Source organism: Erithacus rubecula, assembly GCF_903797595.1.
Source record: "Erithacus rubecula genome assembly, chromosome: 11".
In the NCBI taxonomy this organism is placed as follows: Eukaryota; Metazoa; Chordata; class Aves; order Passeriformes; family Muscicapidae; genus Erithacus; species Erithacus rubecula.
In genome coordinates, this window is record NC_136663.1 from 20,011,027 (window position 1) to 20,028,135 (window position 17,109).

At 43.7% G+C, this 17,109-nt stretch overlaps 1 protein-coding gene across 3 annotated transcripts; it reads left to right on the forward strand.

Moving 5' to 3' along the window:
- The first annotated feature begins 1,178 nt into the window (after positions 1-1,178).
- Positions 1,179-16,434, forward strand: TRA2B (transformer 2 beta homolog). Of its 3 annotated transcripts, XM_079315386.1 has the most exons (10): positions 1,187-1,337; positions 6,808-7,085; positions 7,362-7,495; positions 10,794-10,956; positions 11,193-11,381; positions 12,163-12,278; positions 13,113-13,196; positions 14,935-14,997; positions 15,450-15,523; positions 16,020-16,434. In XM_079315386.1, exons 4-10 carry the CDS (start codon positions 10,924-10,926, stop codon positions 16,028-16,030), a joined length of 570 nt encoding a protein of 189 aa, XP_079171512.1. In that variant the 5' UTR covers positions 1,187-1,337; positions 6,808-7,085; positions 7,362-7,495; positions 10,794-10,923; the 3' UTR covers positions 16,031-16,434. The 3 variants fall into 3 exon arrangements, with proteins under 3 accessions (XP_079171511.1, XP_079171512.1, XP_079171513.1); XM_079315385.1 differs by lacking the exon at positions 6,808-7,085 and having other exon boundaries at positions 1,179-1,337; XM_079315387.1 differs by lacking the exons at positions 6,808-7,085; positions 7,362-7,495 and having other exon boundaries at positions 1,201-1,337.
- Positions 16,435-17,109: the final 675 nt, after the last annotated feature.

Sequence of the window (17,109 nt, forward strand, 5' to 3'; positions counted from 1 at the left end):
CCTTGCTGCTTGTTAACTGCACCATGGGGCAGGCAGGGCATTCCAGCCCTCACTGCACGGGAAATGCCTTTCAGTGAAGAAAAATAGCCACTGCTGGGATGTCAGATGGCTACAGAAGCATTTCTGGAGTAGGATTATGTCCTGCAGCAGCAGCTTGTGGAATAAAACATGCACTTTCAACTAGAAAAAATAGTTGGTTTAGATTAGATATTAGGGAAAAAATGTTCTCTGTAATGGTGGGGAGGCCCTGGCACAGGGAGTTGTGGTTGCCTCATCCCTGGAACTGTTCCAGGCCAGGTTGGACAGGGCTTGGAACAAGCTGGGATAGCAGAAGGTGTCCCTGCCCATGGCTGGGGTGGAAATGGATGAGTTTTAAGATCCCTTCCAAACTAGACAATTCTGGGACTCACTGGGATGAGCTGAGCAGATGCAATGTCTCCTCCTGTCTCCCAACTCCAACCCTTGTGCGTTTTGGTTTGAAAAGCACTGAAGAATGTGATACTTTGGTTAAACCACGGCTGTGTGTTTTAAATCTGGGTGGTCCTCTCTGCAATCCCTGCACTGTCCTGGCCCTTTGGGGCTGCTGGGGCTCTACTGATGCTGCTGGTGACATTAAACAGATACAATGGAGGAGTTCGTAACACTCCTCGCTGCACATGTTGTGTGGAGAAACAATGCCCCGCCATTTCAGCGACGCTCTGCTGCCCTCGAGTGGGTGCCTAGGATATATCCCGCTCTTCCCTCCCCACGTGCTCTGATGCCTTAACACTCAAAAAACACGCAAAAAAAAAAAAAAAAACAACAAACCATCGCGATCCCATTTTTAAACTGTTTCTGCGGCCTGGGGAGGGAGAGGGACGTGACCTCACCTGGGGGGGCGGGGAGGGGCCTCACCTGAGGGGAGGGCGGAACCCTCTTGTGACGTCACGGGGCGTGGCCTCAGTCTGAGGGGCGTGGCCATCGCGCGTAGGGCGGTGAGGGCTGAGTGGGTGGGGTTTTGTAGGGGGTGTGGCCACGTGTGGGCGTGGTTTCGCCTCACGGGCGGCCTCAGGGCAGGGGCGTGGCCTGTCCTGAAGGCGCGCAACCTCGGAGGCGTGGCTAAGGTTGGAGGCGGTGCCGTGTGGGCGTGGCTCTGGCGCGTGGGCGTGGCCTCCGGCTCAGGGATGTCTCCCTGAGGGGGCGTGTCCTGCCGAGCGCGCGCGCCGCCCCGCGGTCTCGTCACTTCCCGCGCGGACGGCGCTGTCGCCGGGGACGGTCGTGTCCGGTTCGGGCGGCGGCGGCGTGAGCGGCGGGACGGGACGATGAGCGACAGCGGGGAGCAAAACTACGGCGAGCGGGTAATACACGGAGCCCGAGCGCGCTGCGCGGCCGGGCCCCCCCCCGCTTCCCTCCTGTCCCCACACACCCCACCATCGCCTTCGGGTGGCGCCGGCGCCCCCGCGTTCCCCCGTGTCCCTTTTCGCGGGTGGCGGAGCCGCCGCGGGAGCGGAGAGGCGGGTGAGGTGGCCCATGGCGGAGGGGCCGCTCCCCGCGTGAGGCGCCCGGCGCCATCTTGGGCCGGGACCGCGCGCGCCCGGGAGGGACAAAATGGCGGCCCCGAGCCCTCAGGGGCTCCTCGTCCTCTATCCCACCCCTGCGCAAGGAGAATCCTGCTATTCTCCTCTCTCCAGAGCCGCCTCGCTAGCCATTCTCGAGTTGCTCTGTGATTTAGACCGCTCTTCCCTCCCTCTCCCCTGTACAATAATTCTCTCCACGGGCTGGCGTCCAGGTGTCTCGGGCTCTCTAATTTAAACTCGATGATCGGAGACAACCCCTTGGCTTTGTGAAACCTGCAGAGATATCTGTCAAGGCTCATAGTTTCGGAAAGATCTCCCTGTCCCCATGAGTTTTTATTAATGTCGAAGTAGGTCACTTGCTAAGTTTTAGATTTGTGATGCACATCTGTACTTCCTTTTTGTTTACTGGATCAGCTTTGTTTGCCTTTGATGTCTTTAATTAGGGTCAGTATTGTGTTCTGGGAATTTTTTTTTAGCATAATTCGAATATTTTGCTGCAGCATCGGAGGGAGTTGTGGAGGTGATAAGTTCCTAAGTTTTAAACTGGAGGGGGCAAGAAACAGTAGAGAACGTAGTAATTCTGAGCAATGTCTTTCTTAGAATATGGTTTTATGTTATTAATCCTCTGCAAGAAGCTGTAATATCTGAGTGTTTCTACTTCAAGGTAGGTAAAATGAAAAAAAAAAAAAAAATTGTTCTCCAGGGGGCTAAAAATGGGAATGAATGGGGAAAAACAGGGATTAAGGAATAGACTCGGGCCAGCGCCAGTGTTTTCATTTCATTCACTCTGAATTTTTTAGTGAGGGGGTGTTTTTTACTCAGGGTTGAATTATTTGTGTGTTCCTTTTTATAAAGATGCTTTAATTGTTGTGCAGGTCGGACTGGAAGCCAAATTAGCCTTAATAAAGTTTGCCAGGATAACTTGCATTGTGTTTTCAGTCAGAAAGTGTGGAAATAATAAAGCTGCTATGGCAAAGTCTCTTTGTGTAAAACACAATCGTGCAGAGTACTGGGGCTGGAATTGTTGTCTGCTGCGTTTTTATATTTTTAATTTAAAAGGTGTATTAAAGCATTTGCAGGCAGTCTTTGCCAGTGCCTAAAATGAATTATGTCTGAACTTCTGTGACTTTTAAATTGGTAAGTTGTTTGAAATTGACGTTTATTTGTGAAAGTGAAACCATAGAGCTACACACCTGCTGTTCCAGACTGGAGCAGGGATTAGTTTTCCTTCTGCTCCTGCCTGTGTTATTTATGGGGTTTTTTTTGCTTACTTAAGGCTTATGTTTTACTGAGTCAATGGCTTTTGTGCTTTTCCAAGCTGGAGTCTCTGCAGAGTGGATTTAAGTGTTTGGATAAATAGTTTGGAATATGATTGCAGCTGTTTTAAACTGTCCCAGGTACAGGCTGCCAGCAGGAATTGTGCTCCTGCTCTCTTCCATTGTGGTGTTCCTTCAGTCAGTCAGATCTGGGAATTCACTCAGCTGGATCTTGTTTTACTCCATTTCCAGCTGCTTTGGTTTGCAGGCCTGACTTGATTGAGTCCTCATGGCAGCTTTTGGGATGAAGAAATTCCAGGTGCATTTGCCAGGAATGGGACTTGTTTAAGCAGCAGCACTAATTTGCACTGGATTATGGCATTTTTTAAAAAAGGAGAGGAGGGGAAGAGAAGTAGTAAAAATCCCCACTTGAATTCTGTGGGCTGAACTCTAGAAACTTTTTGACTGCATAAACAATAATATTACAAAATGCTTCCAGTATTTAAATACGGGAATATACTTGAGATGTTGTTGTTATGCTGTAATGCTATTTCAATTTTCATTGAAATTGTCCTCACTGAAGCACATGAGATTCAGGCATGGAGGGGTTTGAAAAAGATGAAGTAAAAGCCAAATGAATGAATCCTCCCTTGTGAATTAGTTAGTTATGATAGCCGTGGCTTGGTATGTGGTCAGAAGCTGTTCAAGGTACAGGTGAGGGTGGGGGGTTTTGTTTGTTTGTTTTAATGTATAAAAGCTCGATTTACAGATTACTTGTAAGGTATTTAATACATGTACTTTGAAAGAGGAGTGATTTTTAATGCTACATGGTGTGAGAAGGAGGTCTGAGGAAGCAGTTTGGGGTTAGAGATGAGCTGAGCACTCAGTGCCACCAAAGGGATGTGTGTGGATGGATGGTCCTGCTCCAGAACACACATTCCCTGTGTTCCTCCCTCACCAGCTGGCACTTGATGGGGCCTCTTGGGGAGTTCATTCAGTGCCCAAACCTGTCAGAGGATAATTTGGGTTTTGCTGATGGATTAATTTCCAGTTTGAGGTGCTGCAGGAGCCCACAGGGCCAGTGGCAGAGGTGATGGGAGGAAGCTGTGGCCTGGTTTGTCAAAACCCAGTGTGTTCTTTCTGTGTGGAGTTTGGAAACCTGTGGGAAGGGGTGGTGAGACAATCCCCAGCAGTGACCTCGTGTCCCTCAGAGGAAGAGAGGCAGCTTCCATAATGGAGAGGTTGGGGAATGTAGAGTCAGCACAGTGACACCTTGCACAAAGAGGCTGCAGATCTGATAATGGCATGTGAGGCTGCACCTTTCCTTAGGAAAACAAGTGGAAATACATAACTTCATATGAATATATCATTATAAAACCTTAATACTTTTATTCCTCTGTATCTTCCATTACTTACTGAAATACTGTAACTTCCATTCCTGTGGGGAAAGCCTGAATCTCAGAAGTGCAAAGAACTGTGGCCATCACCTGCTTTCCAGCTGCTTCTGTCCATGGAAACCTTTCCTACCTCTGCCCCCCCAAATAATCCTGCTTTGGGACATTCCCTGCTCAGAATACATGGCTGTAATGCTCTTTGTGAGTGTGCTTACAGCTGTTAAAATCATCCTGGCACTTGGTTTGAATCTGCTCAAGGTCTGCAAAGAACCATTTGGAATCCACAAGCCTGGATTTCAGGGCTTCCACATGAATTCCAGAAGTGCCTGATGTAGGGGAAGAACTGTTGATAACTGTTCAAGGGATCTGGGGAGGGAGGTTAAGTTCACACTTTACTAACTTAAGGTTAGAAGGGCAAAATGATCATTATTTAGTGAATACCAGTCTGGATCTGCTGACCAACAGTGCTGGAATATAGGCAAGGTAAAGAAAGTTGTTTCCTCCCTCTTCCCCATGTCATGCCAGGAGCACACTCAGGCATTTTTTGGTGACTTAAAATTCACAGAGTGAAAGAACAAAGAACAACAAAACCAGATGGGAGAAAGGAGGTGTGGGAGTGGGTGATGTGAACCCTCAAGGGTGTAAAATAAATTTGCAGTGCTGCAGGCACAGGTTCATGGAATTTTGGATAGAGAAGATTTCCTGGGGCTTGGGGTGGAAAAGGGGCAACTTGGTATTTTGGGGGTTAGAATTCCTTTAAGGCTGGAATAAAGAAGTGCCATAATCCTGTGAAGTGTGGTGGATTGAAGGATGATCTGGGGAAAAAAATGGATATTTAAAGACTGGGAAATGTGAAATGCAGAGGAGGAGAATGAAAATGGGCCAGCTGTTTAGTTTTGGTTTAGGTAGGTAGTTGGCTTCAGGACTTTTCCTTCCCAAGCTTCTGCTCAGCTCCTCAGTCTAGATTCCACATCAACCTTACCATAATACAGCAAAGATTGCCTTAAAAATGTACCAAATCTATGAAGACTTACTGTTCTCTGCTTATTTCTTCAAAGCTTTTTGACTTCTAAAAGCTCTGAAAAAGGGTTTGGGGTCGGTTTTTGGGCACAATCCTGCCAGCTGCTTCCCTCTGATCCTGCATTTCTCCTTTCCTTTCTTGTCTCTGACCACCTATATTTGGACACAGCTCCTTCTGTTTAGCTCAGATTATCTTTAATTTAAGTATTCTTCCTCAGGTGAAAATTTGTGTTTTAGTCCTCATTCAATCTTGCTTTGTCTGACTTTGTTAAAGAGCTAAAACTTCTTAGGCAAAATTAATATATTAACTCAGAACTCATCTCTGTGGAGTGTTTTCTTTGGAAGATAGTAATGGATTTAGGTTAAGTTAGTTAATGTAACTTATTTTGCTCCTTAATATTCCCCCTGCTCTTTGCAGTGTTAGGACATGGGGAAACTGTAGTTTACAACCAAACCTTAAACATCTGTATGAAGAATACTTGGCCAGCTTTGTCCTATTTCTGTTGCTCTTGGGTTTAATTGCAAACCTGCTTTATCCTGTACCTCGTGTTTCTTTTCCCTGTATGGTAGGGAATTGTTAACAGGTAACATTTGGTTGAAGTTGTGGGGAAATGGTTGAAGCATGATTTAATTTCAGGTTGGCAAATGAAATTCTGAATGCTTAGTACAGGTTTCCCATAAAGTTAGTGTTCAGGTTTAAGAGATGTTAGAAAGATAAAGTGGGATTTTTGAGGAAAAATCTGGTATCCAGTGTCATTAGTGAGCTTTCTTCATCAGAATTTACACTAAATTTAGGTTTGTTTTTAGAAGGAAGTATAATTATGCTGAATTTTGAATTTTCTCTAATACTTTGAGATGAAGAATACTTTCTCCTAGTGTATTCAGCTGTTTAAAGCATATGACTGAAGCCAAGCATTACACTGATTTAAAAATAAAAACACCTAAGTTGGAACTGCTAATTAGGGCATGTCACTGCCAGGGGAGATTGCCAGTAAATAACAGAGCAGCTGGGGTGTTACTCCAGAGCAGTTCTGGTCAGTGGGAAATTCAGATTTCTGTGGAAACACGATGCCTGCACATGTAACCCCACTTGTGCAGGCAGCTGGGGGTGTGTGCTCCTAAACCTTCACACCAGGGCTGCCAATCTGCAGGAGGGGCCCAAAATTCCAATCCTTGGGTTTCGTGGAAGGACCAGCTGTGCTTTCTGCATTCAAAAGCACATCTGTCCGTGGCAGCAGGACCTCACTGGAGTCACTCCTTGGTGATTTTGTCTCAGTGTGTGGCTGATAGTGCAAATTATTTTGAGTTTCCTGGTGCTGCAATTCCTTAGTAGGTACTCAGTTGATCCAATTGCACTTGCTATTAAATACAGGAATAAATAGCAAATTCAGCTACTTAGGGCTAAGTTAAACTGAGTTGACTGAATCTGTTGATAAAATTGTAGGGCTTTGGTAGATTCAATCCTTGAACTGCATTTATAGTAAAAGTCCACAACACTTTTTTTTTTCTAGTTTCAGTTTTGGCACTAGATTTTATCCTGGAGTTCTTAAATATTCTTCATCCTGTTCTTTTTCTATTAAGGTTAATGTTGAAGAAGGAAAATGCGGAAGTCGCCATTTGACAAGTTTTATAAATGAGAATTATTTGAAGCTCAGGAATAAGTGAAGCTGAAATTTGAAAAAAAAGAAAGTGAATGCATGCTAATTATCAGACCAGAAGTCCCACTTGTAGAATATTGAGCAATTTGTGTGAAGTGGGGAAGATGAAAGAAGTCAGAATTTGAAACGGAAGAATGAAGAAAAGGAATAAAAATGAAGTTAAGATAAGAAGTAATCTGGAATCTGAAAGCACTACGCTAAGTAATTACTAGTCTGTTTATGTGTCCCTGTATATTTTGCTAAACATGCATGCATTATCTGTTTAATAGCAAAAGTACATGCAGGGTAAAGAAGTGTCTACCAGGGAAAAAAAAAAAAAAAAAAACTCCTTTAAAAAAAAAAATCTAGGCAGTGCTAATGCCGACTGCCCGGACACATAGCTATGAATATTTACCATTTATTTCACTGGAGCTTGTTTACAGCCCCTAGGTGAACAAGGAATTGTGTACAAATTAGGCTTTCAATATCTGCGTGCAGGAATCCCGTTCTGCTTCCAGAAGCGGAAGTGCTCATGGGTCTGGCAAGTCGGGGAGGCACACCCCTGCAAGATCTCGCTCTAAGGAGGATTCCAGGCGCTCCAGGTCAAAATCTAGATCCAGGTCTGAATCCAGGTGAGTTTGCTTCTTTTACCTCTTCCTCCTCCTCCTCACAAGTCAGATGTGGCCCAGCTTAGCCAGCGCTGTTGCCACAGTTAGTGGATTTTCTGTGGATGTGGAATACAAAAGGATGTGTGTGGTTTTAGGATTGGGAAAGCCAAATTATATAAATTCAGATATTTTTGCTGCTTCTTCCAACAGTTAAATCAGCTGTGTAAGTTTGTATCCTTGCTGATACACTTTGGAAGTGCCTGCCTTTTATCTCTTGGAATATTGACTTGTGTCTGAGGACTCTAGGTCTTAGTTTTTCTGTTTGGTACATCAGCAGATTTCCCACTTTAATCCATATTTGTGTATTATGTTTCCTCACCGGAAGCAGTGATGTTCCTGGAGTAGTGAAAAGAAGCAGTAGAGATAAATGTCAATTTCACAGTCTGACATTTTGAATACATTGATTTAAGTAGAAAATTGGCAGGGTAGGAAGCTTTGAATATTAGCTCTGTAAGCTCTCCAGAAAAGCTGTGGAGAGCTTGCTTATTGTATTTGTTAGGTGGCAGCACACACATCCATGTGCCTATTGCACTGTATTCCCTCCCCTGATACTCACCTGCCAGACAAGCTGGGTGCAGGCTCAGAATTCCTCTTAGAGGAGTAGATAGTTGGCTGCTGACTACAGAAATTAATGTGTTGGTAATTTCTCTACTAATTTGTAGGCATTCAGGCTAAAAAAAGTGAGGTTTCAGCAGTGTGGTTTTCAGGTGAGCTGTTCACAGCACACTTTTTGTGTGAACAAGCAATGAATTGCCAAAGCCTGGGGGCAGGCTGGAGGAAGATGCTATGCTGTCAGCACTCACCCACAGTTGGAAACACTATCAAATAGTGTGTTAAATCTTGCAAGGTGAAACAGAAAGGCTTTTGTGAGAAGGTAGTTGGGATGCTTTGACTGCAGAAGAATGAGGTTTTTTGTTTAATTCAGGCTCAGTCAGAAGTGTCATATCATGCACCTGGCAGTCCTTGTAGTGTAAGAAGAAATGTGTCAAATAAAATAATTAAATACTTGTTAGAGTAGTACCATCACTGAGTGTGGAATTGGAGTGACCCGTGGGAGTGCCAGCAGTGAGGGGCAGCTCAGGAAGGGCCCAGCCCCAGCTCTTGCTCAGAACACTCAGCTCTGGGCTCAGACCCTGCTGTCTTTATCAGGGCTTTATCCAATTGGGGTTTGAAAACCTCGAGAGAGGGAGGCTGCAAAACACCTTTGGGGAGCCTTTTAACATTAAAACAATGAAGTCAGGACACCTTCCCAGCATGTTCTCCTAAATCCATATGACTCCAGGGATTCCATATTCCTTGAAACATTTCCCACTATCAGAATAACCACAGTGTTGAGTAAAAATGGTACACAATTCTGAAGAAGCAAGATAAGGTATAGAATTTATGAGAGACTTGGCAAATCTTGACAGTGTTTAGATAATACTCTGTTAACTGGTTTCCTATTTTTTGATGACCAATAAGTAGAAGTTTATAACTAGCATGGCTTCCTGAGCATTTAACAGCTGTCTTGAAGATGCCTATAGCTGGAAAGAATGGAATGACATGCCAGAGTTAGTGTTGATTAGTAGATTTGGACAGAATTGTGTCGAGGCACATATTTAGAAACAACATACTTTAATCTCTGTTCAGTGCTGTCACACGTTGGGATGTGGTCACGTGCAGATCATTGAACTCTGGCTTCCCCCAGAGAAATAACCCTGTGATAACTTCTATATTTCTTGGTAGTTTCTGTTGCAAATGTATTTTTGAGTTACCAGCTTTATAAATTAAACTTTGATTTGGGAACCAACCTGTGTCCTGGTGTTTTTATCAGTTTGGGTGTGGATATACTTGATTTTAAAATCTTCTTTTGTTGGAGTTTGTAGCTCCTATCTTTGGCTGATACCATTTTGGTATCTGAAATACCAGTTCTGTGTTTGCCTTAGTTTTTTGGTTTTTTTCCTGTGTCAGTGGCTGAAATGTGGCTGTGTGCATGTGTGGAGCTTCTTTTTTTGTTATTATAATTTCTCTCTTTTTTTTGCTGTTTTCCCAGCTTTGGGGAAGTTCTCTCTCTTTTTTTTTTTTTTTTTAATTTTATTGCCAAAAATAATGTTTTCTTTATAAATACGTAGTGAAAAGTGCTGTAATGGGACATGTTGAATTAATTTCTCCTGTACGTGAATATTCATGTTATATTGAGCTTCCCTGGCTCATTCCTGATGAGATTGGAAGTGTTTTTTGAGGAGATAATATTGAACAGTTTGGCTGTGACCCTTGGTGAGAAATCCTGGAAGAAGCTGTTAAATGCTCAGGAGTAAAAACAGTTGTGAACTTTCCTCGTGCCAGTGGAGTGGTGCTGCTGTGGAATTACAGGAAGGGGGCATTTTAAGACTTGAAAGAGCCTGAAAATCAGCAAGTTCAGATCCATGATCCATTAACTGTTACAGTTTATTGCTCTTAGCCTTGCAGGGGCTTTTCTTTAGAGTGGTGTAGAATGCAGGTTATTCAGTGCAGCCATCAGCAGACCAAGATCAGATGTAGCCCCTGAGAGTGCCCTGCTTCTCTAGGATCAGCTGTGTTGGGAAGGCTGAGGCTTTATGAGAAGGAATTGAAGAGTTTCAGTCAGACCCTCATGTCCACAAAACTCACGATGTAAGAAAATATTTTTGGAGAAAAAGAATTAAGGAGCAGTTGCACCTTCTCATAAATGCACTTAAGAGTGTGAACATGTAAATATTCATGAGCAAGCAGTGCTAAATAACTGCTGAAATACCAGCAGGTAAACAAACCAGCTCAGGTTTGATTTTTTTCAGATTGTGTTCAGCTGTGTTTCAGGGGCATTTGCTTCTCAGTGTCACCCAAGGCAGCACTAACAGAGTGCCTCCCTTAGTGATGCATGCTTTGTGTTAAAAGGGAACAGTAAATATGCTTTGTCTGATATATGGGAAAAGAAAGCCACCCCACTTGTTTTTACCTAAACACTGAATATTGTAAGCAGTAGCATGTCACACACAGGTAGCTTTGTTGAAGGAACAGCTGACTGAGCAAGTGCAAGTTCCTGGACTGCAGAAAGAATGCCCTGAGAGCATCTGCAGTAATCTGATAGCAAAGATTTAGCACACAGTCCTTGAGAGTAGTGAGCAAATGGATTATAGCCGAGGTATGTGGTACTGCAGGATTTTGGAAAACAATTATTTGAGCTTTTTGTGACTACCTGATAGACTTTTGAAATGTTAAACAGCCCAACAAGCCCAACAGTGTACCTTTGTGTTGTTGCCCTCAGGTCTAGGTCAAGGAGGAGTTCCCGCAGACACTACACCAGGTCCCGCTCCCGTTCCCGCTCGCACAGGAGATCCAGAAGCAGGTCGTACAGCCGGGACTACCGGCGGCGGCACAGCCACAGCCATTCCCCCATGTCTACCCGCAGGCGGCACATTGGGAACAGGGTACGTGTCAGTCCTGGCTGCATCCTGGCACCAGCCTCTGGGCCCTCAGAAACACAGAGGGCTTTTCTGAAAGGCTGCTGTTCCTGTAGCTTTCATTTATTACTGTCTCTTAGCAGGGGGCCCAAATCTCAGCCCCACCTTTGTTGTTGTTCATCTTTAAACCCTGCCATTCACCGCTTGAGAAGTACATTGCACCGCAAATAAACCCATTGTAATATCTGCATCCCTCCCTTTAGGCAAATCCTGATCCAAACTGTTGTCTGGGAGTGTTTGGGCTGAGTCTGTACACTACAGAACGAGACCTGCGGGAGGTTTTCTCCAAGTACGGCCCCATTGCCGACGTGTCCATCGTGTACGATCAGCAGTCGCGGCGCTCCCGCGGCTTCGCCTTCGTCTACTTCGAGAACGTCGAGGACGCCAAGGAAGTAGGTTGGGTGCACAGTGTGGGCTGTGTTCTCTGAGCCCCTGGGGTGTGTGTCCTTCACAGGGGAAACTCACAGCCTGAAATATACTTGGAATTCTCACAGTTGTGGAATGCGGGCTTGAAAGTGCTGCAGAGTGAATTGGGAAGTCTGTAATTGCCCAGTAGAGAATCCTACACTTGTGCCAGTCATTGTAGAGTTGCCCTTTATTGGCTGGAGCAAGGTTTATATTCTGCATAAACTCCACTCCAGAAAGTCTCCATTCTTTTCCACATGTGCCATGGAGGTTTCCATGTTGGGTTGGAGCTTGATGTGTAGATCCTACAATTTGGCAGACAAAAAAAAAAACAACCCAAAATGCAATTTGTTTAGGCTTTTTACTTTTTATTTATGACTCTGATACTGTATTCAAGATTATGGTAGTTCAGAGGATACATTTTAATACCTTAGTGGTGGTGTTTCAACCTGCAATTGTTGTATGTTGTGTGGAGTAGTTACATCTCCCTACATCAGCGTATTCAAAGATTGCTCTTAATCATGTCAGAGTCACTGAAACAATTGCTCGGTGATGTTCCTTTCAGGGTTTTATTGCCACAGAAGTTACAGTTTCAGTGTTTCTTGGCACTTAAGTCCAGCTGCCCTGGAGTGTCTTACACAGTACATTCCCTGTAAAATGTGACACTCAAACCTGCCTCCAAACCGAGCCATTAACACTCAGCAGTGGTTAGAAATTCATGTTGCTAAAGTTCATACCTACAGCTAATGTTCTTCTGTCCCTCCTTAGGCAAAAGAACGTGCCAATGGAATGGAGCTGGATGGAAGAAGGATCCGGGTAGACTTCTCCATAACAAAAAGACCTCACACACCTACCCCTGGAATCTATATGGGAAGACCCACTTAGTAAGTTTTGTCTGTGTTTTTGGTTGGATTTTTTTCCCCCCAGACCAGTATAGGGTGGTATTCACTGTTGTGTAAAAGCTCCTGTTTCTCCTCTGAGAGACTTGATCCTGGTGGTTTTGCAGGTTTCTTGGGATCACACATCAATGCACAGGTTGTGTTTCCTTGTTTATGGCTGCTGTGCTGTACACTGAAAACACCACACGTGAGCATCAGTAGTAATGCATGCGCCAACAGGAAGATGTTTTGACAATTTCTGAATTAAGTCATTTTTCTCTGTACCTTCAAATATTCATGTCTTTTGCAAGCTCAGGTTTTCAAGAGTGAAAGAACAAATACTGGTCAGTGGCTCAGTTAACATTTGGGATTAGCAGTTTGCTGTTCGCATATTGCACTTTTGACTTCCAGTTGCCAACAGTGTAAATTCTTTTCCCAGGACATTTCCCCGTTCATTTCCTAAGACCTTGAGCTTACTGGTGGTTATAGTGATGTTGTGTTGACACTACAGGTTTCTGATTGTGTAGTCAGAAAAATGATTGAACAGGAGATTTTTTTAGAATTAAAAGTGAATGAAGACTTGCCTCAGAATGGAATTTCTCATGTGCCTGTGAAACCAAAAGGCTGAGGAAAATAACTGAAAGTTCAAGCATTTAAAGAGCAATTATTTAAGTAGTTCTGTTCCCACTTGCACTGGTGGAAAAACAGGAGTGCTCTTAGTCTTCCAACTGTAAGGATGGGAAAGCAATAACATAATCTAGTTAAATAGTGTGAATTTACCAGACTGCAAAAGTTACTGTTTTGTATCTTATCAAATGCAATTTCCTTCACTCCTTGCAGTGGCAGCTCACGGCGGCGAGATTACTATGACAGAGGCTATGACAGAGGCTACGATGACCGTGACTATTACAGCAGATCATACAGGTGGGCATCTCTGGAATATTTTGCTGCTTTCTCACCTGCCTGTGCAGGCAGTAGGCAGTTCATCCTACATAACTATTCCAGAATGTTTCTGCACTTGCTGTCGTTCTGGAATCTTCACCAAAATGACTGCTCAGTACAAATCAAATTGGTTGGATTGAGTAATACTTGATGGTGTTTAACCTGTGGCCTGGCTTAGTCCAAAAGGTTTTCTGAATCTGCACTGTTTTGAAAAATAAAGTGTGTTCTTTGTATTTTCATTTTGGAATCTTTAGTTGGTTCATCTGTTACCACTGAAATGGTGCAGATTAATATTCGAGTTGGTATTAGAGTGTTAACTTAAATTTTGAGCACAGTGTAGTAGATAAAAAGTGAGAAGTTTCAGTGGCCCCCAGCATCCCCTGCTCATAATTATGGCACCTCAAATGTTGTCAAAAATGAGGAATTGGGTGTTGGAATGTGTTGTATATTGTACATCTGCATTAAGAGGTTTTTTTAACACTCCTTGTCAGGTTGGATGTGTCTGTAGTCATGACTGGGGTGCAGTTGGTTTTGGTGATAGAGAAATTGGTTTTCTGCATTTTGCAGCAAAATCCTTGTCCCCTGCAAAATCCTCATCATTTCTGGGACACCTAAGTTGAACACAAAGATAAGAGTTGATTTCTTCTGTTTGCACTACCACACCTTCCTGCAGTTGCAGAAGTCTTCAGTGCTTAAGTGTTGCCTTTTCTTCTGACAGGGTTTGTGGATGTTACCAGAAGTTATGATAGGGTCAGGGGAAAGCCAGTGAGAGTGACCTGCTCCAGTGGGAGCTATCCCTGCCTGTGGCAGGGGTGGCCCTGGGTGGTGTTTAAGGTCCCATCCAACCCAAACCATTCTGGGAGTCTGTGAATAAATATGGAGCCACAAATTACTTGTGTGGCTGCTTGAAAAATGTCATGGTCTGCAACTTCCCCCCCCTGCAGATGTGGGTTGGTTGAGGGACAGAGAAGTGTTACAATGTTGTGAGTGCTTCCCTGAGGAAGGAAAAGTTGGAATTGTTCAAGATGCAGTGGAGCATTGCATACCCCACCCTAAAAATTCCATTGGTAACAATTCCTTTGCATTCCGTGCCCTCTGTGAAAATGAGGCCTTAAGGGGAATTCAGTGTCAGATGGGAATTGTCCTGTTAAAACTTCAGTTTCTCCTTGTTGCTGCGGGAGGCTTAATTTTACCTGAAAAAGTGCCTGTAAATCAGAGAATAACCTTAAAAAAAAAACCAAAAAAACAATTCCCTGAAAACAACTGGAGAAGATTTTAAACTTCATTTAGTTTCCTGGTAAAGCTTTGCTGATCTGAACCTAAGGAGATTCCAGTTCAGTCACTCAGTATTAATGATATAAAGTATTGTTTCTGTTGTCTGTAAGAAGTTACATCACAGTTCTTGTTTAAATGTGACTCTAAAGTGTTAAAATGTCAGGATGGGAGGGTTTTCCTTGCTTCCACCTTGGAATCAGTATTTTTCCTCAGGATAGTGAGTCGATCTTGCTACTTGAAAATAACAAATAAAAGGGTTTTTCTTGAGTAGATAAGTGCTTAAAAATCAATGTTAAATGAAGTAATTCAGCATCATCCAGGGTAGAAACTTAATATTGTCTTATCTTTACATCATTCTCTTACTCTGATGATGGGAGGGTTTTTACAGTGAACTGTTAGTTTATTTTTTTAATTCCTAAAAGTCATTCTGCTTTTGTTTTCACAGAGGAGGAGGTGGTGGTGGCGGAGGAGGCTGGAGAGCTGTTCAGGACAGGGATCAGTTTTACAGGTGTGTGCTGGATTAGTGGAACTAGGCAAGCAAACACTTGGGAGTGCCTGGATTGGAGGGGTTTGGGGGTGCCTGGCTGTAGCACTGACTGCAGGTCAAGGAAATCTTCACCTTGGACAAGTAATTCAGAAGTGAAGGTGGATTTGGCTTACTCTACTTATGTGGGATGCTCCTGGCTTCAGACTAAATTCACATGAAAGCAGATTGGGAGTGCAAGAGCTTGTATTTGTTGTTAGTCAAAAATAAAACTGGTAACAAAACCTGGTACCAAAAAAGAGAATTCAGATCTTTGCTTTGTTACCCAGTGGAAGTGTTGATTAGGTTTCCCATGCTTGTTAGCTTTCCCAGGTGCATTCCTGAGAGCAGGATGGGGTTAGAGCTACCCACATCAAGCTGCTGGCACTCCCCTGTGCAGGTTTTAACAAAAGGATTGTTTTGTCACCCTGTCACAGGAGGAGGTCACCATCCCCATACTACAGCCGAGGGGGCTACAGATCCCGGTCCAGGTCCCGGTCCTACTCACCTCGTAAGTACTCAGGGACTATGGGATGGGATTGGGATGGGTTGGGAGGGACCTTAAAGCTGATCCCTGCCATGAGCAGGAACACCTTCCATAGACCAGCTTGCTCCAAGCCCCATCCAACCTGGCCTTAACTAGGCCTGGCCAGTCACAGAGTTCACCTCTCAAAAGTAAATATCCCATTCTTTGAACCTCTTTTGAGCTTCTGTGTCCACTAAGATTGACTTTGGTGTGGATGTTTTATTGAGCCACACTTCTTTTAATGCTTTATCGAACAACTGGCAACCTTGAGGACAGAGCAAATACTAAGGAAAAACCAAGTGAGATAACAGCCCTTGTTTTGAGTCTGAGATGCTGTTTCTTCCTCCAGAACTCTGTTAAACTGGAGTTTGGCAGTTTGGTTATCTCTAGGACATCAGGCTCTGATCTGATGGAGAGGCAGTGGATTTAGCCAGAAATCTCTCAATCCTTGAAGTCTGACTGTTGGGTTTTTGTCTTTCAGGTCGCTATTAAAGCATGACACATAGAGGAATTTCTAGCTACAGCCTTTGAGTTGAAATTGCAAGTTTGTGGACAATATTTTTTTATTGTCTCTTCTGTTTAACCAAGTGACAGTGCCTAGTGAATTAGGTGACTTTTACACCTTTTATGAAGACAATTTCTGTGGTGTTCAATGCTGTTTCATTCTGCATATTTGTGTAGTTTGGTGCTTTGTTTCCAGTTGTGTTTTGAAAGGAATATGTTTTGCATGTATTTTTTTAGTCTCCATTTTGACTCCTGAAAGGTTTCTATTGTAAAGACAAAAACTGTTGAGTTAGTTTTTTCTACTGATTCCAAGTTATTCCCAAGATCCAAACCTGTGTAAAATGCTCTCGGAAAGCAAGAAGAGAAAATAAAATAAAAAGACGTTTGTTTTTTTTTCCTTTTCCTATTTATTTTTGCCAAGGAAACAAAAGCGTGGAGGTATTCCCAGGGCAAGTGCCATCCATTCCTTCCAGGAAGAACCATTGTTTTGGTGTCCCACAAGCAAATTGCACCTGAGGTGCTTCTTAAGTACATTTCTCACTTGTGAAATCAGCAGTGAGTCCCTCATTTGGCTGTTCAGCTGTCACCTCTTGCATTTTGAAGATTTTGGGCCAACACTTCATGGTGTATCTGTCATACCACGTAGTGAATCTGTGCACTTGGATCTATGAGCCAGTTATTTTTTAATCTTGTGTTGGAGGAGCTTTCCACATCAGTCTGTGGTGAGAATGTGGGGTTTTCTGGAAATAATGGAAATGTCTAAACTCAAAACTGATGATTTCTGTGGATGTAGGGAACAAAGTTTGAGGGATGGTGTGCCATCATGCAGAGGAAGGGAATAGGCCCTGCCTGCTTCAGCTGCCTAGAGAGGAGGTGGCCAACAGCAGCACACCAGGTGTCTTTACAAAAGGATTTACAAATTACCCAGACATTTTTTTAAACTTCCCTGTTTTTAACTGGCAAGAAGGGACAACAGGATCATGGCAGTTATTGTTTTAAATTGTCTGAGCAGCAGCAGCCCCTTCAGAGCTGAGTTGGCTCCTGGTGACACATTTTTTGGAATGTGT